Source organism: Camellia sinensis, chromosome 7, assembly GCF_055761805.1.
Source record: "Camellia sinensis isolate YWXY chromosome 7, ASM5576180v1, whole genome shotgun sequence".
Taxonomy (NCBI): domain Eukaryota; kingdom Viridiplantae; phylum Streptophyta; class Magnoliopsida; order Ericales; family Theaceae; genus Camellia; species Camellia sinensis.
The window spans coordinates 68,433,288-68,455,922 of record NC_138967.1 but is presented as its reverse complement, the minus strand read 5'-3'; the positions used below and the strand labels follow the sequence as shown (position 1 = coordinate 68,455,922).

Here is a 22,635-nt window from a genome sequence, read left to right as displayed (position 1 = left end):
ACGTATAAAGTTTCAAGTATTAAGATTTTATAATATAAAAAATATTTAATATTTTCATAATATCTAAGAACTCTCAATATCGATGTAGAGAAAATTTAATTTAGAAAATTTATCTGGATTTTCCACTCTCTAGAGAAATTCTAGACTTTTCAAAGAATTTCTCCTCCAAAGAAATATGGGAATTTGATAAGTTTAAGTTGAAAAAGATGAAATAAATTTTTTTCTGGAACCACTCCTTCAAAACCCACGACCACCACCATCACCCTCATCTTCATCTCTCTCCTCTGGCTTTCTATATAAATTCTTTGGAAATCTAGAGAAATTCTCTGGATTTTAGAGAAAATTATGAAATTCAGGTTGATTCAGAAACAAACCCCACAAAAAAAATTAATTACTTGCCCCAATTATCAAAATTGGATAGAGCTTAGATTGAAAAAAATGAAATGAATTTTTTTGGAATCCACTCCTTTAAAACCCACCACCACCACTACCATTACCACCGCCACACCACCACTCATCTTCATCTCTCTCCTCTGGCTTTCCAGAGAAATTCTCTGAAAATCTAGATAAATTCTTTGGATTTGGAGAGAGTTATGAAATTACGGTTGATTCAGAAATGAACCCCACACAAAAATTAATTACTTGCCCCAAATTATCAAAATTGGATAGAGCTTAGATTGAAAAAAATGAAGTGAATGTCTCTAAAACCCACTCCTTCAAAACCCGCCACCACCACCACCACCACCGCCACCATTACCACCCTCCTCTTCATCTCTCTTATGGCTTTCTAGAGAAATTTTCTAAAAATCCAGAGAGGTCGATTTTGTAGCATAAAGGACACTCAAATCAGCAACAACAACACCAAATTTATGAATCCAAAAGATGAATATGAATATATATGTATATATATATATATATATATATCATCACCATGAACCTGGTAATGATGATATATATACAAATCACTCAAATCAACAACACACAGACTATACACACACAAACACACATATGAAATATGAAGTTCAAATAATTAAAAAAAGAAGAGAGGATGTGTCACAACCTAAACCTACCCTTATGAGTTTAGAATCGTAACCGGCTAGTAATCTGTGATTACCAAAGGCCTGCTTAACAATAAGGACAATAATACAATATAAAGGGGCTGACAGAAGCCATTCAATAATAACATACATCGTCTAATGAGCTGTGAGGACCTGAATGGAAATAAACTTTCATATACATTGTTATATACACAAACACTTAAGTCCATAACACACATGTGTACATAACAAAACATAAGCTAGGGAATTAAATCCCATTGCCAAAAACAGTTAACAAAACTCAATAAACATTCTTATCTCATAAACACAATGTCAAAATGGTGAATTTAATAAGCCCTGACATGTAATGGTTTGGAACCTCGCAGTGAGGCACAGTAGTTGGCTTGACAAAAACAGGGTTTGGGTCGACGCCACTAACTCTGATCCGATGCCCGATCACCTACATATATAATAAACAATGAGTTAGAGCCCAGTGAATAACATCTGCGTAAAGGGGTTATGAATGATGTCCTCACAATATTTGAAACAATCGATTATCAATAGAACATTTTCTCAATTAATATCTTGTGTCCATCAATCATTCAATCGTTCAATTTAACGATCATTCAGATTTATATAAGTCATACGTGGTACGTCCGATAGCAACAATACAATTGGTCTTAAAGACCGAACAATCAATTGATGACCATCAAACAATTACAATAGTTCCAAGATTTGAAACTGATAGTGATCTCTGTAACAATAGCGATATCAATAACAATACGCTATGGATGCCACAAATACAATTCAAAAAAGGATCATCATTTAATCGACAAAAAGTAACCGTTCAGAAACAATATAATTTATCATTCAGAAAATAAATACAATTTGAACATATCTTTACAACAGTGTTACTCACAGTGGGCTCTTGAAAACACGTAATATTCGTGCGGCATTTAACCTAAACAAATAAATTCGAGCACAACACAATTACAATCACACTCATATAATTCTATTCAATTCGATTTCACTCGTTCGGTTCTAATCGCTCATTCGTTCAATTCAATACACTTATGTAATGCAAATGCATGTTTAAGCACTTTAAAACCATGCAAAGGTGGCTTGGAGGATGGAGAAAAGAAGCAAAAATAAAACCAAAATTTTTCCTGAAATCGCACGTGCGACAACCCCATTTCGCACATACGGAACTGCTAAAAATGCAACCCGAAAATCTGCTTTGTTTTTGGAATCCTTCCTTTTAAAATCTAACTTCATAATTTGTATAATTCAATCCCCAACTCCTCAAAAATAGTTATGAACTTTAATTTGCAACCATCAATTTCAAACCATCAATTTATAACAATACTTAATTGTTCAACTTATATCCAAAAATCTTTAAAGCAAATTGTAAAATTTTAAAATGGGTATTCAAGCTACAACTCAAACTTTTAAATGAGAATTTCTTAGAAATTATGAGAGACCAAGCAAGAATTCATGTCTATAAACAAATTTGTCCATGAGATGATCATATTTCTTGGACTCAAACATTTTCAAGTGTAAAATCACCGTTATATATACAAATTATGTTCTTTTTCATAACTTTTGAGATTTCCTTCTTAAAGTTCATAAATCATGCAAGAAAACAATTGTTTTGTTCATGGATTCTTGAAAACATTACATGCATGTAAAGATCATGCAGCTTAATAGGTGTTTGAACTAAAATTATGCCATGCATATTAAATATGATAGTTAATTTCCATAATTCCTTCTTTATATGATCGTATGAATTCCTAACATCAATTTACACCACTAATCTCATAATATTAAAACAACTCAAGGTCTAAAGGATTATAAGGAAAGCATGTCAATTTCATGGAATTGATGTAGAATTCTTACCTTAAGATTGTGTAGTAATGCAGATTTCAAGTTCCCTTTCTCTTCTCTTATTTCTATCTTCTTTCTCTTATTAAGCTCTCTCTCATAAAGTCTCTCTGATAAAGTCTCTCTCTCTTTCTCTACATGGATAGTGCACCAAGGCCACCAACTCTCTTTCTATTGTTGATTTAGTCTCTTATTCCTAGCCTTATACATATATTAGGCTTAAATTTAATAGGCTAATAAATTAATTTAAATCAAATTCACTCAAATTAAATTACTTCTCATCATCTTATAATCTCAATTACACTATATTAAATTATACTAATGTGAATTAGGCTCTAATTCCTATCCAATTATTTAATTCTAACTTATTAAAATTAGCGAATCAGACAAGTTTAATTTTCATTCTAACCTATCTGTTCAAACAATACAATTCAATAAATCTCATAACAATCAATAACACTTAATCACATAATTAACATGTAGAAACATAATTAATAGTTCTAATTAAGGCTCAATTCAATCACAGACAATGTCATTAAACTGAATCAATTTTCAATTAAATTTCCCAAATGGCTCTAAAAATTTCCATAAGCTCATCCATGTATCAATTTCAATTTGTGCACCTAATAAGATTGTCAATTTCAGTTTCAAAGTTGTAACCTTACTAGGCAATTTTCCAATTTGAACAGATGTGCACAAATTAAATTACTTGGCACTTAGTTCAATTAGAATTAACACATAATTAATTAATTAAAATCACGATTAGCAAGTCTGGGTCATCACAGAACGAATACCAGAGCCATCCGTAGATGGACGGTTAAGGTCGGAGAGAGTACGAATACCACCGGTACGCCATTGTCAAATTCAAAGACTTTCAAACCAAAGATAACAAAATTCACCAACTTCTTTAGCCTCAATTAAGGCATATCTTTAGTACCAAAAATCCAGATTGGAGCTCAACTAAGTTAGATATATATTTGATCTCAAGAGGTTCTTGGTAAGATATCTCAAACTCATCTCCTCCCACAATAATAAAAGAAGCATCACCACCACCATCACCATCACCATCGCCAAGGTCGTTCGTATCTTGATCTACTTGAGCCTGTCAGTGGTCAAACCAAGAGTGAGCTTGTGGCACTTCTTTTGGTACTTAAAGCCGTCAAATTTTTTGTCAAAGGTGGTGTTAGGGTTTCGAGAGAGAAGATGAAGAAGAGAGAGAAGGAGGGAGAGAGAGGAAGGAGATCGGCAACATAAGAGTGAGAGAAGCACGACGGCGATAGGTGGTGGTCGGCGGCGTTGGCAGATCAGGCAGTGACGATAGATAAATAAAGAGAGAGAGAGAGAGAGAGGCTACGTGGGCTAATAAAATGTAATTTTTTGCTTTTTTTAAGTTTGCTATTGGTAAGTTAGAGATTTTCATCCACTTAAAGCTCCTCATACACTTCTACTATATAAAAAAGCATAAATTGATTGAACATACATACATATGATCTGCCAATCAAAAAAACATATACATATGATTTGTTAAAATAATCACTCATTTGAAACATTGACATTATTTCAAAATTCTCTCATGTAGAGTAGTGTGTTCAATACAAAATTAGCATCTAGCATATATCTTTCTTGATCTTATTCAACAGAAGAAAGAGGATTGATCATAAGGAATGAGAATAAAGATTAGATCATTCTTTCTTCTCACAATCAAACCAAGGTCCTCTTCCATGTCTAGTTCTTCATACTTTTTTCCATCAGGGAGTTTCCAATCGAAATGATACAACAATTGTGCAAGTAGAAGCTCAATATTAGGAATCGCAAATGATATCCCGGGACATATCCTCCTTCCAGCACCAAATGAAATAAACTCAAAATCTCTCCCCTTGAAATCAATTTCACTGTGAAGAAATCTCTCGAGATCAAATTTCTCTACTTCGTTCCAATATTTGGGGTCTTGGCCGATTGCCTAAGCATTGACATTGACTTTGGTCTTGGCTGGTATGTTGTATCCACTAATCATACATTGATCACCGCTTGCTCATGGAACTAACAATGGAGCTAGGTATGCAGCCTCAATGTAACGCCCCCAAAATTATAACACCTTATGATCACAACAGTCAACGTTCATTATAAGAAAGAATGCAATTCCCCAACCTTTACATCATTGAATCATTAAGGTTTGTACAAAACAGTTCCACATGCATTTATACATTCAACGATGTCAAATACATGAATCTATAGCATGTAGAACATTAATTCCAAAAATAAATAAACGCCCTCAAGGGCTTACAATTTCCAAGGCTTAAGCCCGGTTACACAAAATGGTCATCTCGGACCCAAACAGTTATAGCCCTTGGCTAACAAAAGTATACAACAACAAAAAAATAAAATAAGAGCCCAATGCTCCCAACACATACGTCCACGCCCTAACTTGGCGGGATCACCACGTCCTTTCCTGCACCAAAATCCCATAGGGGTGATCTTAAAGCCCAGTAGAGAATTCTTAACAAAGTATATACATTTATGCAAGATTTCCAATATGAAATGCACATGCCATGCTATGCCTTTTAAAAGAAGATTACATTTACATCTTTAAAAAAAAACACCATTCTCAATGTTAACTTGAAATCTCAACGATTCAGAAATTTACAATTTAATTCAATGGGGTGGTAAATACGACTTAGGTAATCCCTAGGTTGGTGTCTGCAAGTAGGCATAACTAGCACTACCCAAACCCTACTTTACCGGTTGCTAACCGGAAGGGAAGTGGTACCTTCTCTGCGCGTGTTTTCGGTCTTTCACCCCGGACACTCAGACCAACTTAATCAATTTCATCTACACCTCTTATCCGGACTTACCAACGTATTTACCCCAAAAACATTTCAACAAATCTCATTTTTCATTATTACAACATTTCGTTCTCAATGCAAGAGTTTTCAACTTTAAATTTTGAAGCTTAACATGATCAAATAACTTGATATGGCAAGGTAATGATTATCAATGCAATGCAACATTTCTTTCATGTTCAAACTTTCCAGACAATCTTACCATTGTGATCACAATTCCCAAACCTCTTATCAATGCAACCTCATAAGATGAATAAACATACTTTTATTTCAATTCATTTAAGGGGTAACACATCTCCATTCTCAACTATTTCATCATTTCAAGACTATATCAATATTTTGAACAACTATCAAGATCACTATTCTCATATTTCATGAAACTCATCTTTTATATATACAAGTGAGAAATTTCCCTATCTTTATTCACTTGACACAAAAAGTAATGTATCAACAAGGTTAACCAAGTATTCTCAACACTCTTTTAAAACCCCCAAAATTTCTAGGTTTTTCCTCATCACACTACACACACACATATCTTTTGAAAAAAATTTCTTCAAAAACATTTCTCCTTACTCAAAGTATTTCAAAACCCTCAAGAGAATCATTTCATGAGAAACAAGGAACAAATCCCCTCCTAAACCACCTACATTGTTGAGCCAACCATCAACATTCAATATTAACAAGAGAAATTTGAAAATCAACAATAATTCTTGCAAAATATATATATATATATATATAACTCTAAGAAAGTCCCTACCTCAAACTTTGAAAGAGAAAAGAGATGAAATCCCCAAAACCAATGGTGCTGAAACCCAATCTCTACCGTACAAAAAGAAGTCCTCGGTTAGCTCTCCAAATTTTGTGAATGATGATGGGTCAAAATCCATCTAGTGATGTTTTGGTGAGAAATGTAGAGAGAAGGAAGAGTAGTGTGTTTTTAGTGAGAGATATAGGAAAAATAATATACACATCCTAAAAGAGAGAAGAAAAAACAGAGTTTTTAGACTCAGGCTCGTCTCGCACGTGCGGAGCGTGCCTCCCGCACGTGCGGCACTGATCCCCGCACGTGCGGCGCCTTCCCCGCACTTCCTTCTGTACCTGCATATAATGCAGTAGCCAAACCCAGAAAACTCCTCACCGCACGTACGGCCTCCCTTCTCGTATGTATGGCCCCTCTCTCGCACGTGCAGCCCTGCTTCCAAACATCAAAATTTTAGCAATTCAACTCTAGACACGCCGAATTCAACCTCGTACCTCTCGAAGCAAGTAAAACTTAGAATTAAAGTAAATGAGAACCGGAATTTGAGAATAAGCTTTCAATAACAACGACTCAACGGTTAACAAAACTTCGCATACAAACTCTACACCATAACATGAGTAGACTCGATCACAACTCAATGGGAATGAGACGAAAAGCATACCCAGTTATCACACTCAAAGTCTCTTTGATTACTGAGTTTAAGTATTATAATTTGTGGAGGCGTGTTTCATCGACATTTCCTTTTTTTGTCAAAGACACTTCGTACTTTAGCTTGTGCTCTTTTCATTACTTCTGTGTTTTTCGGCATTTTTGACATTGCCCAGTCTACGATTGTTGATGATGTCTCGCTTCCCACACTGAAAATGTCCTGAAATTGACGAGTTTAATATACTTTAGTGCATGCTATTGATACTGTCGGGAATTCAATAAAATATAAGAAAACTAGGAATCTGTTGAATTTCAAGTATTTAATTTCACAAATAAGATACGAAGACTTACTTCCCACTTGGGATTGCACAAAAAAAATACTTTTTACTCTTCACAACACCCACAAAAAACAAAAAACATAAAAAACGAAAACAAAGATAAAATTGCAGAGTGAGTGAAATTTCAGGTATTTAATTTCACGAATAAGATACGAAGATTTACTTCCCAATTGGGGTTACACAAAAAATACTTTTTACTCCTGACAACCCCCCCACCAAAAAAAAAAAAAAAGACAAAAAAACAAAAACAAAATCAAAATCAAAGATAAAAGACTTACTTCCCACTTAGGATTGCACAAAAAATACTTTTTACTTTTGACAACACCCCCCACCGCCTCCCTCCCCAAAAAAAAAAAAAAAAATAAACAAAAGAAACACAACAAACAAAAACAAAGAAAAAATTGCGGAGTGAGTGAAGATTGCTTCTAGACTACTTAATCAAATCATTACCTATTTTCTAGACCATGGTGTCACTTTTGCTTGGCAATTAATTATTATTATATCATGTGCTATGAAAAGAAATTTTTTATATTTTGTGTGAACATTGAAATGATATAGACAAATAAAAACATACTAACCAAGATGATTGCTTTGATGTTGTTGTCTGTCAATGGAAATTGAAGGTCACCATGCTTCTGAATTCTTAAAAGAACATCAACTAGATCCTCCTCTGTTTCTCCTTTACCACTTTCTGTTATTCTCTTTCTTTCTCTATGCTCATTCAAAATGTTTTCAAGTATCTGATCAATCCTTTTATGCATCTTTTCGAGTGTACGTCGTATTCCACAGATCACGTGAAACAATTTCACCGATGGGTACATGTCAACAATGGTGAAACCACCTATCAAGTCTATAACTTCCTCCATAATCAAAACAAACTCTTCTTAGCCTTTAGTTTTCCCCCAAAAGCTGCTCTAGTAGTAACGCCATATGTGAGCGAGAAAATCTTCTTGCTCAAATTGACTTAAGAAAAGTGTATTATCATAAACCCACATAATTGATAGCCAATGAATATTTTACATGTAAACCTACATTTGATTCAATAAAAAATATTTTTAGTAAATTTTTTTTTTTAATTTTTTTTTAATATTTTCAGTAAATTTGTTTTTCTTTGATTTTTGTTTCAAAATTATATGAAAATTATTTTACAAAATATATTTTTTGCTCAACTAGGGGTGATCATTGGTTTAATGCTAAAATCTTGACCTAATAACTTGAGATTATGAATTCGAGTCTTGGGACAACCACTTTGTACACTATGCCAAAAGTTAAGTGTGTACCTAATCTTTCCCTCCCAAACACACATTAATGTAATTGGGCATTGTTTTTATTTTCTGCTTAACTAGAGAAGAATACATTGAATCCATTCTAGAAAGTAAATTTAGAAGCAATTACCCACCAACCATTAAGTTCGAGCATACACCGAGAAAGATTGCCCGCAATTTGTCTTGTGTAAATTACAATAAAAAACACAGTCAACACACTTGAAGTGGCTTTTACTACTTTGCCAAATATGAAAAGTTGTAAATGATATGGGCCATAGTCACTAATTTGTCCATGTGAGTCATACATTCATAGCATCACATTATTAAATAAATTCGAGTCAAATTTGAGTGGCCATGTGAAAATTGTGCAGAGTGTGGAAGTGATTACAAAAAATAAAAAATATAAAAAAAATCACATGTTCAAGACGTAAAACTGTTGTGTAGGGAAAACGAACACTTGCCACTAGATTCTCACAATAATTCAATTTCTACTCTATTTTGTTTACAATCAACTAGTAACTATATTTTATAATGCTCATAAAAAATTTCCCTAGCTAAGTCATTTGACTCTAGTAGGTTTATAATTGAAGTTCGTAAGACTGTTTGTGTTTGGATCATGAATTTAGAGAACGATTTGTGAAGGAAAAATAAAATGGACGAGAAATGTGAAATCATATAGGTTTGTGTTGTATTAGAAAAGATACTAGAAGCAAAGATACTGCATTTCTTGCCTATTGTCTTTATCATTTCAGTAATTATAGGACCAAATTTTAGCTTTAGGCATGTACATCAACACAATATCGCACCAAATTTTATTTTCTGGTCATCCAAACAGAGAAAGAAGGAAACAGAACAGAGCAGAGAAAGAAAAAACAACCCAGGTTGGAATGTAGCCCAGTGAGTAAACTCAATTGCAAGAACTTTAGTAATTGAGAAAATTAAATTATTCAGCATACTTTCTCTTCCTATTATCAACCATGTCCTCCCATTCAGAGAAAAGCTAATTTTCAAGCTGAGCAATCAAAGAATTCCACCACAATCTTAATTTTGAGTGAACCATCATAAAACAACCTTATCTCTACATATTGGATGAGGTCTGTTAATGTGCTATATCTTCTTTCTTGTCACACATTTTCCGATTATGACAATCACAAACAAGAGGAAAAAAAAAAATCAATGTAACAATTATACCATGTTATCATCAACACGTGGTATCACCATTCATTTATTATTTTTTGAACTCTCAATGACATTTCCAAGGAAATTCCATGTTACTTTCACTCAAGGATTGACATCGACATCCACCTTTAAATGGAAATTTGAGGTCAAGGGGCCATTCTCTTGACTCCTACTGACAAGAATTTTACTTCATGAGAAATTGAATAAAAAAAGGCTGAATCAGCCTATTTCTTGCATGTACAAATCAAATTCTTTTTTGAGAAAGGAGCTAAAGATTGAATGGTTTCTCAGCAGGAGAGAAAAAAATGTCAAGAATCCTGTTTTTTCTGTAACACCACTGATGTTTCTTTAGAACACTAATAGATTAGTGAAGCTTGAAACTATCTTCAATTGACAACTCATTTCCATTTACATTAGATGACAATTTCCATTCAAAAGCTTGTAATTTACTACTCTAAAAGAGACTTCATGACTGTTAAAGCATATATTTACTGAAACAACAAAGACAAAAGGTAATCATGTAACAAGGCATTAACACGTTATTATTACATAGTCATAGCACATTTGCAGTCTTGGAAAAAGAAATGAAGAAAAAAAATGTAATTTATATTTTATTCACATTTCACTCACTTTTCTCCATTTCCTTTTCAAATCCCGACCCAAATCCATGATCCAAACACAACCTTAGGAACAAAAAAATTTAACACTGGGAAATAAAATCTTGTTACATTTGCAATGAAAATTGATTGATTTGTATGGCCAGTTTTGTCGAATGAACTTTTAGCAATTCAGTTAGGATTTTGGTTTAAATTAAGGTAGCTTGTAATTTGTAACTATAGGTGCAACGTGAGCAGGTGCAGTCAGATTGAAGAGTTATCCAAGTTTGTTTTGAGAGTTGCCTGAGGCCCCCACGCCCGGCCTCTAACCTAATTTTGTGTGTCCAACGCTGCCTCGAGCTTAATAAATTGAACTTGGGCTATGCTCCAATTAACAACAAATTTGAGCTGAATTTTTTTTTATCATCCACCCTTCAAGGACGACAATTATTTTATCAACCACCTTTCAAACAAGCTAGACCAACATTTAAATATTGATAGCACTAAAGTATCACCAAGTAATTATTTAATATTTAAAAAACATAGTGGAGATAACCAAGCCTATGCTCATTTCCACTACTTCAACTTCAAAAAATTATTTTTTGTCATAAAGTATTTAATGAGGATTCCTAGAACAAAGCCACATGAAAAAGGTGACAAAATCCAAATGCTAACCATAATGCGACCCCCATAAGTGACAGAAGGCATTAACGTGTGTCATTCCAATCATCATCCACTGGAACACAAATTGGGATCCGAAAATTTGTTTAAAAAATTCTTGCCACAATTATTAACAGCCTATCACCCCTTTAAATCCAAGTCTATTATAGCTCTTTCAAATGCCATAAAATCTAAAACCTTTCTATCATTTCTTTGATAAAGGGAATCCACATAAGGCCAAGTTCCCACTGTATGAATCATTTCCAAATATATTAAACTGGCTCCCCTGAGGAATTGGTCCTACTAGTTGGTTGTCCTAAAGGTTTAGTACCTCAAGAAACATCAAACTTTTCAATTGTTGAGGAATCTCCCCCAACAAACTTGTTTGAGGAAAGATCCAACGATTCAAAGTTTTTCAAATTTCCAAGTGAATTCGGAATGTGGCATTTGAGGTTGTTATGGGATAAGTTAAGATGTCGAAGTGAATTAAGCCTTCCAATGGATTTCAAAATCTCTCATATTTCTTGAAAAATCAATGATTGAGAAGACTGTTAAGATTCTTGATAATTTAATCTCATATCCTTTAATCATCACCACCACAGAATCTTTATTCTTTGGCCCATGTATTTCAATTTCACATATTCATCGACATTCATCATAACTCCAAATTGTTTGATATAATTTGTTGGCAAAAGGTCAGTGAACTCATTGCAAGATATGTCAATAATTCTCAACTTAGGAAAAGGATGTTTGTCTTTGGTCTTGGAGGTGCCTATGTGACCATGAAACTTATTAAACCTCAAGACAAGAACTTGTAATTCTGTAAGAGTTTCCAACCAGTGGAGGAATGTATCATTTGTCTTGTTTTTTCCAAGATCTAGAACTTCCAAGTATTTACAATTGAGCAAAGAATGTGGAACTTGTCCTTCAATTTGGTTGCCATTCAAGTTAAGATTCCTTAGCATCCTACCTTCTGTAAATGTCGTAGTAAAGGTGCCATGAAATCTATGTAAGTTTAGTGAAGAGAAAGAGAGAGGGAATGAGTGAGACCTCATCCCCTTTTATATTGATAATAATGCGTAATTATAGGAGTGCCATCATGCATAAATTATGGGCCAGCCCATTACATCAATCAAAGGAAACAAAATCAAATAAGAATAAAATATATGCAATATTATTTCCCATTCTAACACTATTCTAACACTCCCCTCAAGCTGGTGTGAAAATATCTCTCATGCCCAGCTTGGTGAGTATGCTATGAAATGGTTTATTCCCTATTCCTTGGTAAGAACATCTGCAAGTTGATCACCAGTCTTCATAAATGGAGTGCATATTATGCTACTAGTGAGCTTTTCCTTGATGAAGTGTCTATCAATCTCCACGTGCTTGGTTCCGTCATGCTGAACCGGATTATGAGCTATGTTGATAGCCGCCTTCTTATCACAGTACAACCTCATGGAATCAGTCTAATGAATTCCCAAGTCTCTCAACAATAGTCTAATTCGCGAGCAATAGTCTAATCCACAACAATTCGCAACACCCTAGCCATATCCTTGAATTCTGCCTTTGCACTGAATCTATCAACAACATTTTGTTTTTTACTATGCCAAGTGACCAGGTTGCCTCCAACAAACGTGCAATACCCAGAAGTCGATTGTCTATTAGTGACTAATCCAGCCCAATCTGCATCAGTAAAAGCCTCAATAGTAAGATGACCATGCTTTGAGAAATAGAGGCCCTTTTCTTGGAGAAGATTTCAAGTATCTCAGAATTCTCATAACTGCCTCTAAGTGGGTGGCTCTAGGAGCATGCATAAACTGACTAACCATACTTACTACAATGGCAATGTCTAGACGAGAGTGAGATAAGTATATAAGCTTCCCTACTAATCTCTGGTATCTCCCTCTGTCCACTGGCTCTCCCCCTTGATCCTCACTTAGCTTATGACCTGGTTCTAAAGGTGTATTACATGGTCTACCTCTAAGCATCCCAGTCTCCTTTAGCAAGTCAAGTACATATTTCCTCTGGTATATGAAGATACCATCTTGGACCTAGCTACTTCAATGCCCAGAAAGTACTTTAAAGTGCCTAAGTCCTTGATTTCAAACTCGTTGGCTCGGTACTCCTTCAACTGAGGGATTTCTTCAACATCATCCCCTATCAGAACAATATCATCAACGTAGACAATTAAGGCTATAGTCTTACCAAGTGAGGAGTGTTTAACAAATAAGGTATGATCAACTTGACTCTACTTGAACCTATATCTCAACATAGCTTAAGTAAACCTTTAAAACCAAGCCCTAGGACATTGTTTTAGTCCATAAAGTGACTTTCGAAACCAGTACACTTTACTCTTGGACTTAGCATCTTTGAACCCAGGGAGAATATCCATATAGACCTCTTCTTAGAGATCTCCATGAAAGAAGGCATTTTTCATATCAAATTGATCAAGTGGTCAATCCAAATTTGCTACAAGGGAGAGCAGTATTCTCACATACTTCATCTTAGCAACTGGTGTAAATGTCACATGATAATCTATCCCATAAGTCTGAGTGAAGCCCTTAGCAATCAGTCTAGCTTTTGTACTGTTCTATGAAATCGTCTGCTTTGTGTTTTATAGTGTACACCCACTTACAACCAATAGGATTTTTGCCTCTAGGTAACTCCACTAATTCCGAAGTGCCATTCTTGTTAAGAGCTCTCATTTCCTCCATCATGACATGTTTCCACTTAGGAATAGAGAGAGTATCCTAGAAATTGTTAGGCAAACTCACAGATGAAATTTTAGAGAGAAAGGCTTTATATGAGGGAGATAGATTAGAATATGAGACATAATTAGAAATAGGATGTCGAGTACATGACCTAACCTCCTTCCTATTAGCAATAGGAACATCAAGATCTGAAAACTCAAGAATAGAAACATTAAGATCAGAATTACTTGGACTCTCAGGAGAGACGAGTGACTTCAGACACTTATCCGGAGAAAAAGTTGGCAGTAGAGGATTAGAAGTAGTGTCATACATCTAGGTGACTTTCTGTCTATCTTTGTCCGTGACATAAATTTTGCCTTCTTCCTTTTCCACAACAATTGCTGGCTCAACATCCTTTATATTTGTTCAACCACTGGTGGTAGTGGAATATGAATCTCTTCATACCAAGGCTCCCCCTGAAGGGATGACTGTGACACTGGGGAGGTCTGAAAGTAAGACTGAGACTCAAAGAAATTGACATTCATGGAGACAAACCATTTGCGAGATGAAAAATGATAACACTTATAGCCCTTTTAGGTGGCAGAGTAACCTAGGAAAACACACTTAAAAGATCTAGGATCCAATTTACCACGAATGGGTGAATGATTATAGACAAAACAAACACATCCAAAGGTCTTAGGGGGAATGGAGAACCCAGAAGATGTAGACCCAAACAAAACTTGAAGAGGTGTTTGTTTTTGAAGGACTTGGGTAGGAAAACGATTAATTAAATAAGCTGTATTGAGAACCGCTTCCCCCAATAGAAGTGAGGAACACGTATTTTAAAGGATAGACAATGTGCCATATTAAAGAGATGGTGATTTTTTCGTTCGGTAACACCATTTTGTTAAGGGGTATTAGTGCATGAAGTTTGATGAATAATGCCATAAGTGGCGAAATAACTGGCAAGACCAAAGCCAATATATTCCCTCCATTATCAGAACATAGAATTTTTACAACCGCCCCAAACTGAGTGCAAACCATTTTATGAAAGTTTTGAAACACATAAAACACCTCACTTTTATCTTTCATCAGATGTACCCAAGTGGCCCTAGAACAGTTAACTATGAAAGTAACAAACCATTTTTGACCTTTTAAAGACATAAAACATGAGGGACCCCATACATCAGAATGAATCAAAGAAAATGGAATTGAACTTTTATTAAAAGGGAGAGCAAAAAAAGCTCTGTGTTGTTTTCCAAGTTGACATGACTCATATTGAAAATCAGACACATTATTTTTCTCAAAGACAAAAGGAAAAAAATGCATAAGTAGTAAAATGAGGGATGCCCTAAGCGACGGTGCCACAGCCAAAGGTCTTCCTTGGTGGATGGTAACTAAATAGATGAATGAGCCTGCTTGTTTGTTTGATCCAGAATGTAGAGACCATGTTCCTCTCTACCATTGTCAATCCTCTTCCTCGTGATAAGGTCTTAAAAAAGACCATGATCAGGAAAAAATACGTCAAGCTACAATTCAAATCACGAGTAATACGACTCAAAGATAAAAGATTAACATTAAAATTAGGAACATAGAGTACAAAGGATAAAAGAAGGGAAGGGGTGGCATGAATTAAATCTTTACGTACACAAACAAAATAGTACTATTAGCAATATGCACTTTTTCCTGGCCTGAGGAGGGGGTATACTCTGAGAACAAATTAGAGGAACCATATATTGTAGATTTAGAGAAAAGAAAGAGTTAGAGGTATGAGTCCTACCTCATCCCCTTTTATATTAGATCATTAGCAAAATCACTGGAGCCCTTTAAGGCATAAATAAAGATACTAAATATAAATAATGATGAAATAGGCAACCTAGTCACGTGACTAGGTTGCCTTCAACAAATGTGCAATATCCTGAAGTTGATCGTCTATCAATGACCGATCCAGTCCAATCTACATCAGTGAATGCTTCCACGCTGAGATGTCCGTGTTTTGAGAAATAGAGGCCCTTTCCAGGGAAGGCCTTCAGGTATCTCAAGATTCTCATAACTGCCTCTAAGTGCAAATTTCTAGGAGTATGCATGAACTGGCTAACCATGCTCACTGCAATGGCAATGTCTAGACATGAGTGAGATAAATATATGAGCTTACCCACTAGTCCTGGTATCTCCACTTGTCCACTAGATCTCCCTCTTGATCCTTACTTAGTTTCTGGCCCAAGTCTAGAGGTGTGTTACACAGTCTACCTTCATGCATGCCAGTTTTCTTTAGCAAGTCAAGTACATACTTCCGTTGGCATATGCAGACGCCATTCTTAGACAGAGCTACTTCAATGCCCAAAAAATACTTCAAATTGCCTAAGTCTTTGATTTCAAACTCCGTGGCTAAGTATTCCTTCAAACGAGAAATCTCCTTAACATCATCTCCTGTTAGAACAATATCATCAACGTAGACAATAAGAGCCGTGATCTTACCATGGGAGGAGTGTTTCATAAACAAGGTGTAGTCATCTTGACTTTGTTTGAACCCATATTTCAGCATAACTTGAACAAACCTTTCAAACCAAGCCTTAGGAGACTGCTTTAGCCCATAAAGCGATTTTTGGAGCTAGCATACTTTACCTTTGGACTTAGCATCTGCAAAACCAGGGGGAATATCCATATAGACCTCCTCTGCGAGGTCTTCATGAAGGAAGGCATTCTTCACGTCAAACTGATGAAGTGGCCAATCCAAATTTGCAGCAAGAGAGAATAAGATTCTCACGGAGTTCATCTTAGCAACCGGTGCAAATGTCTCCTGGTAATCTACCCCATAAGTTTGAGTAAAGCCCTTAGCAACCAGTCTTGCTTTGTATTACTCAATAGAACCATCTGTTTTGTGTTTGACCGTGTACACCCACTTACACCCAACTGGATTTTTGCCTCTAGGTAACTCCACTGACTCCCAAGTGCCACTCTTGCTGAGAGCTCTTATATCTTCCATCATGGCATATTTCCATTCCGGAATAGAGAGAGCATCCTGAAAATTGGTAGGTAGACTCACAGAAGACACTTTAGACAGAAAGGCTTTATATGAGGAAGACAGATTAGAATAAGATACATGATTAGTAATAGGATGCTGAGTACATGTCGCAACCCCCTTCCTAGTAGTAATGAGAACATCAAGATCGAAAAACGCAGGAATACTAGAATTAGAATTACCTGGACTCTCAAGAGAGGAGAGTGACTCTGGACACTCATTTGGAGAAGAACTTGGCAGTAGAGGAGGGAAAGTAGGCTCTTGCATCCAGGGGGCTTACTGTCTGTCCTTGTCCCTGATATAAACTTTGCTTGCTTCCTTTTCCTCAACAACTGCTGGCTCATTATCCTCCCTTACCGGAAGTGGAATAGGAATCTTTTCACACCAAGGCACCCCTTGAAGGGATGACTGGGATACTGAGGAGGTCGGAAAGTAAGGCAGAGACTCAAAGAAAGTAACATCCATGGAGACAAACCATTTTCGAGTGGAAGGATGATAACACTTATAACCTTTTTGGCTGGCAGAATAGCCCAGAAAAACACACTTAAGAGACCTAGGATCTAATTTACCACGAGTGGGTGAATGATTATGAACAAAGCAAACACAACCAAAGGTCTTAGGGGAAATAGAGAACCCGGAAGAAGTAGATCTGAACAAAACTTGAAGAGGTGTTTGTTTTTGAAGGACTTGGGTAGGAAGACGATTAATCAAATAAGCAGTTGTAAGAATCGCTTCCCTCCAATAGGATCGATGAACCCGTATCTCAAAGGATAGACAACGGGTGACATCAAGGAGATGGCGATTTTTGTGTTCGGCAACACCATTTTGTTGAGGGGTATTAGTGCAGGAAGTCTAGTGAATAATGCCATGAGTTGTAAAGTAAGTGGCAAGACCAGAGTCAATATATTCCCCCCCCATTATCAGAACGTAGAATTTGGACAACCATCCTAAACTGAGTGCAAGCCATGTTATGGAAGTTTTGAAACACAAAAAACACCTCACTTTTATCTTTAATCAAATATACCCAAGTGGCTTGGGAACAATCATCTATGAAGGTAACAAACCATTTGTGACTAGTGACAGACAAAAAATAGGAAGGACCCCATACATCAGAATGAATCAAAGAAAATGGAACTGAACTTTTATTACTAGAAGGAGCAAAAGAGGCTCTGTGTTGTTTTCCAAGTTGACAAGACTCACATTGAAAATCTGACACGTTATTTTTCTCAAAAATAGAAGGAAATAAATGCTTAAGTAATAAAAAAGAGGGATGTCCAAAGCAACGGTGCCACAACCAAATATCGTCCTTGGTGGATGGATTAGTGGAGGGGAACTGAATAGATGAATGAGCCAGCTTGTCTATCTGATCCAAAATGTAGAGACCATGCTCCTCTCTACCACTGCTAATCCTTTTCCTCGTAATGAGGTCCTCAAAACGACAATGATCAGGAAAAAACGTCACACTACAATTTAAGTCACGGGTAATATGACTTAAAGATAAAAGATTAACACCAAAATTTGGAACATGGAGGACAGAGGACAAAGGAAGGGAAGAGGTAGCATGAATTAAACCTTTCCCGGATATCGAGGACATAGTACCATCAGCAATACACACTTTTTCCTGACCTGAGGAGGGGTTATACTCTAAAAATAAATTAGAGTAGCTAGACATATGGTCGGAAGCACCAGAATCAATAATCCATGGTACAGTTGTATGAGAGAGCAATGCACACGGGGAGGAAGCCAAGTTACCTAAATGGGCAAAAGAAGAAGATGGTGCACCTATAGCAGAAGTGGAGGCTCGATGGTCCAGCAAGTGGCGAAGAGCAATCTCAAAATCTGAGGCAGATAACCCTGAAACATCAGTAGTAGGGGAGACAACTGGATAAGAAGATGGTGGCTCAACAGTGTCTGAATGATGTGCCCGAGCATTGGCCCCTCAGCCTTTAGACTGAAAGACCGACCTCCTCGAGTACCAGGACGGTCCCCTCGGCCACCAGAAGGAGCCCCATGCAACTTCCAACAGGTCTCTCGTGTATGGCAAGGTCGGCTACAGTAGTCACAGAAAAGATTATCCTTCTCAGAGAAAGAACGAGAACCATGAGTCACATGGTTTCCATTGCGAGGGGGTGCAGAAACCAAGGCTGAACAATCAGGAGTAGTAGAAGGAAGCATCGCAGAATGGCGACTCTCCTCATTCTGTACAAAAGCAAAGGCTTCTTGGAGAAAAGGAAGCATATCCATGCCAAGTACTCTGTTTCGAACCGGATCATACTCCACATCAAGGCCATCCAAGAACTTGAAGACCTTCTCTTACGCCACAAATGTCTGGTAACTAGCAGAATCAGTTGGACAGATAGGCTTGTAATCCTAAAGGTGATCAAGTCGCTTCCAGCCATTACTAAGGAAGGTAAAACATTGGAGGATCGTCATCTCACCTTGTACGGACCTTTCAATAGAGCGACGTAACTCGAAAGCCTGTGAGAAGTTCCCCTTCCGGGAGTGAGTGGTAGTCACGGCTTCCTAAATATCCTGTGCAGTGTCCATAGAGAGATAGCCTTCTCCAATCTCTGGGGCCATAGAATGTATCAACCAACCCATAATGAGGGAGTTGGTGATCTCCCACTGATCATAACTCGGGTCGGTGGTTATGGGTACTTGTATTCTACCATCAACATACCCCATCTTCCCTCTACTCTTCAAGAAAATAGTCAGACTCTACGACCACGCTAGATAGTTCTAACCATTGAAATGAAAAGTGGTGATTTTAAGCCCAGAATTGAGATTATCAGTCATAGAAGAAGGTATAAGGGAACTCTCGCTCTTAGGCGGTTGAGAAGTTAGGGACCCACAAGTGGAATCTTCCATGAATATTTTACTAAGCAACCCTCAAACTCAGGACCAATCACAAACTCGGAAGATAGTAGAAGAACAAGTCACAATAGTAACTAGAAAAGCATAAATTTAAGAATTCATAATTTTTTTTTACTGCATTTTTTGTTTTTTTGTGTGTGTGTGTGTGTCTGTGGGTGTGGGTATGGGTGTTATACAGAGAAGACAAGAAAGAAATGTTTATTTGTGTTATACAGAGATGACAACAACCAACTAGAGAGAGTCGAATGCCCTAGTCGACCACCAGGAAGGCCACGAATGCCCTAGGCGACCACGAGGGAGGCCATAAATGCCCTAGGCGACCACAAGGGAGGCCACGACTGCCCTAGGCAACCACCTGGAAGGTCACGAAGGCACTAATTAAATACCTAGGAGCTATCGCCAGGGAGAGAGAGACACAACGGCACTATTAGGGCTGCCAACTGTCCCATGCAAGGGTTTGGGTGGCTTGGGCAGTCCTGCAGTGGAGAAAAGGAGGCTGGAATTCGTATAAGAGTCCTAACGAGGCTCTGATACCATGTAGATTTAGAGAAAAGAAAGAGTTAGAGGTATGAGTCCGACCTCATCCCCTTTTATATTAGATCATTAGCAAAATTACATGAGCCCTCTAAGGCATAAATAAAGATACTAAATATAAATAAAAAATAAAATAGGAAACATTCCTAATATATTCTAACATTCCTAATACATTCTAATAGATATATGGTCTGAAGCACCAGAATCAATAATCCATGGCATAGTCGTATGAGATAGCAATGCACATGTGGAGGAAGCTAAGTTACTTGAATTGGCAAAGGAAAAAGAGGATGCACCTGTGGCAGAAGTAGAGGCTCGACAGTCTAGCAAGTGGTGAAGAGTAATCTCAAACTCCGAGGCAGATAACCCCGAAACATCAGTAGCTGGTGAGACAACAGGAGATGAAGGTGGTGGCTCAACCGTGTCAGAAAGATATGCCCGAGCATTGGCCCCTCAGCCTCTAAACTGACTAGACCTACCCCCTCGAGTACCAGGACGATCTCCTCGGCCACCAAAAGGAGTCCTACGCAGCTTCCAACAAGTCTCTCATGTGCGTCAAGGTCTACGGCAGTAGTCACAGAAAAGATTACCCCTTTCAGAGGAAGGATGAGAACCACGAGTCACACGCTCTCCATCTCGAAGAGTTGTAGAAACCAAGGCAGAGCAATCAGTAGTGGCAGAAGGAAGCATCGCAGAGCGGCGACTCTCCTCTAACTGCACAAAAGCAAAGGCTTCCTAGAGAGAAGGAAGCACGTCCATGCCAAGTACTCTGCTCCGAACTGGATCATACTCTACATTCAGGCATTCCAAGAACTTGAAGACCTGTTCTTGTTACACATACTTCCGCTAACCAGTAGAATCAATGGGACAGACAGGCTTGTAATCCTGAAGGTGATCCAGCCGCTTCCACCTATTGCTAAGGAAGGTAAAATACTGGAGGACAGTCATCTCACCTTACTAACCTTTCAATGGAGCGATGTAACTTGAAAGCTTGTAAAAAGTTCCCCTTCCTGGAGCAAGTAGTAGTTACAGCTTCTCAAATATCCTGGACAGTGTCCATAGACAAGTAGCCCTCTCCAATCTCCGGTACCATAGAATGTATCAACCAGCCCATAATCAGAAAATTGGTGATCTCCCACTGATCATAACGAGGGTCTGTAGTACTGGGTGCCTGTACCCTCCCATCAACATATCTCATCTTCCCTCTGCTCTTCAAGAAAATAGTTAAAATCTGCGATCACGCTAGGTAATTCTGACCATTGAATAGAAAGGTGGTGATTTTAAGGCCAGGGTTGAGGTTATTAGTCATAGTAGAAGGGATAACAAAACTCTCACCCTTAGATGGTTGAGAGGTAGTAGATTCACTAGTCAAATCTGCCATGAAGACTCTACTAATTACTTCTCAAACACAATGCCAATCACAAATCCGGAAGATAATAGTGGAAGAACAAGCACAACGGTCACTATGGAAGCATAAAATTACGAATCTAGTAAACCCCCCATCCCCCCTTTTTTTTTTACATCACCAGAAGATCCCCGAAAGGAACAAACGAACCTAGGCTACCTTGGAAGGGCTGCTGAACTCAACCAGACCAGCAAGGAGTCTGGTTAGCCACCTGGGGACCCTCGACAGTGGCTGGAAGGGCCTGTTGAGTGAAAGGAAAGGCTGGGTAAGGGGTGTCGAGGGGAGAACAAGGCTTGGGTGGGGCTAGAGGAGGCTGTCAGGGAAAGAGGAAGAAGGGGAGAGGATATCGGGTGGCTCGGAGGAGTTATAAGGGTGTCTCGTATGGTAGGAGAGAGAAAGAAGGCAACTGGTGGTGATAGGTGATAGAGAAGGAGAGATGACTAGGGTATGGCTCTGATACCATGTAAGTTTAGAGAAGAGAAAAAGATAGAGAATGAGTGAGACCTCATCCCTTTTTATATTGATAATAATGCATAATTACAGGAGTGCCATCAAGCATAAATTATAGGCCAGCCCATTACATCAATCAAGGGAAAATAAAATCAAATAATAATAAAATATATGCAATATTATTTCCTATTCTGACAATCTATTGTTCCCTAAATTCAGCACTGAGAGACTATTGCTCAAGTTTCCTAAACATTGTGTAATCAAGCCACTCAAACTATTATTAGACACATCAAGAATTTCAAGTGACATCAGATTGCAAATCAATGGGGGGATTTCTCTAGTCAGTTTATTGTTTGAGATAAAGAAAACAGTTGTGGTGATGGGTAGCACTGGGGTGGTCCTTGGAGTAATTGGAGCGTAGGTTAATATATTATAGATTCTGCCATGGAATTTGCT

General features: G+C 37.3%; 1 protein-coding gene and 1 pseudogene across 2 annotated transcripts; both read right to left on the bottom strand.

The window, feature by feature from the left end:
• Positions 1–4,551: 4,551 nt before the first annotated feature.
• LOC145795872 (cytochrome P450 71D10-like) lies at positions 4,552–12,661 on the bottom strand (annotated as a pseudogene). The gene is made up of 4 exons (XR_014336740.1): positions 12,514–12,661; positions 8,083–8,467; positions 7,191–7,386; positions 4,552–4,983 (listed from the first exon to the last, which is right to left on the bottom strand). The product of XR_014336740.1 is annotated as a cytochrome P450 71D10-like (transcript).
• A 3,113-nt stretch (positions 12,662–15,774) lies between these two features.
• On the bottom strand, positions 15,775–19,091 carry LOC145795871 (uncharacterized). Its single transcript, XM_082880798.1, has 7 exons — positions 18,893–19,091; positions 18,212–18,770; positions 17,197–17,433; positions 16,802–17,040; positions 16,520–16,702; positions 16,145–16,324; positions 15,775–16,001 (listed from the first exon to the last, which is right to left on the bottom strand). The coding sequence occupies exons 1-7, from the start codon at positions 19,089–19,091 to the stop codon at positions 15,775–15,777; spliced, it is 1,824 nt and encodes a 607-aa protein (XP_082736924.1).
• Positions 19,092–22,635: the final 3,544 nt, after the last annotated feature.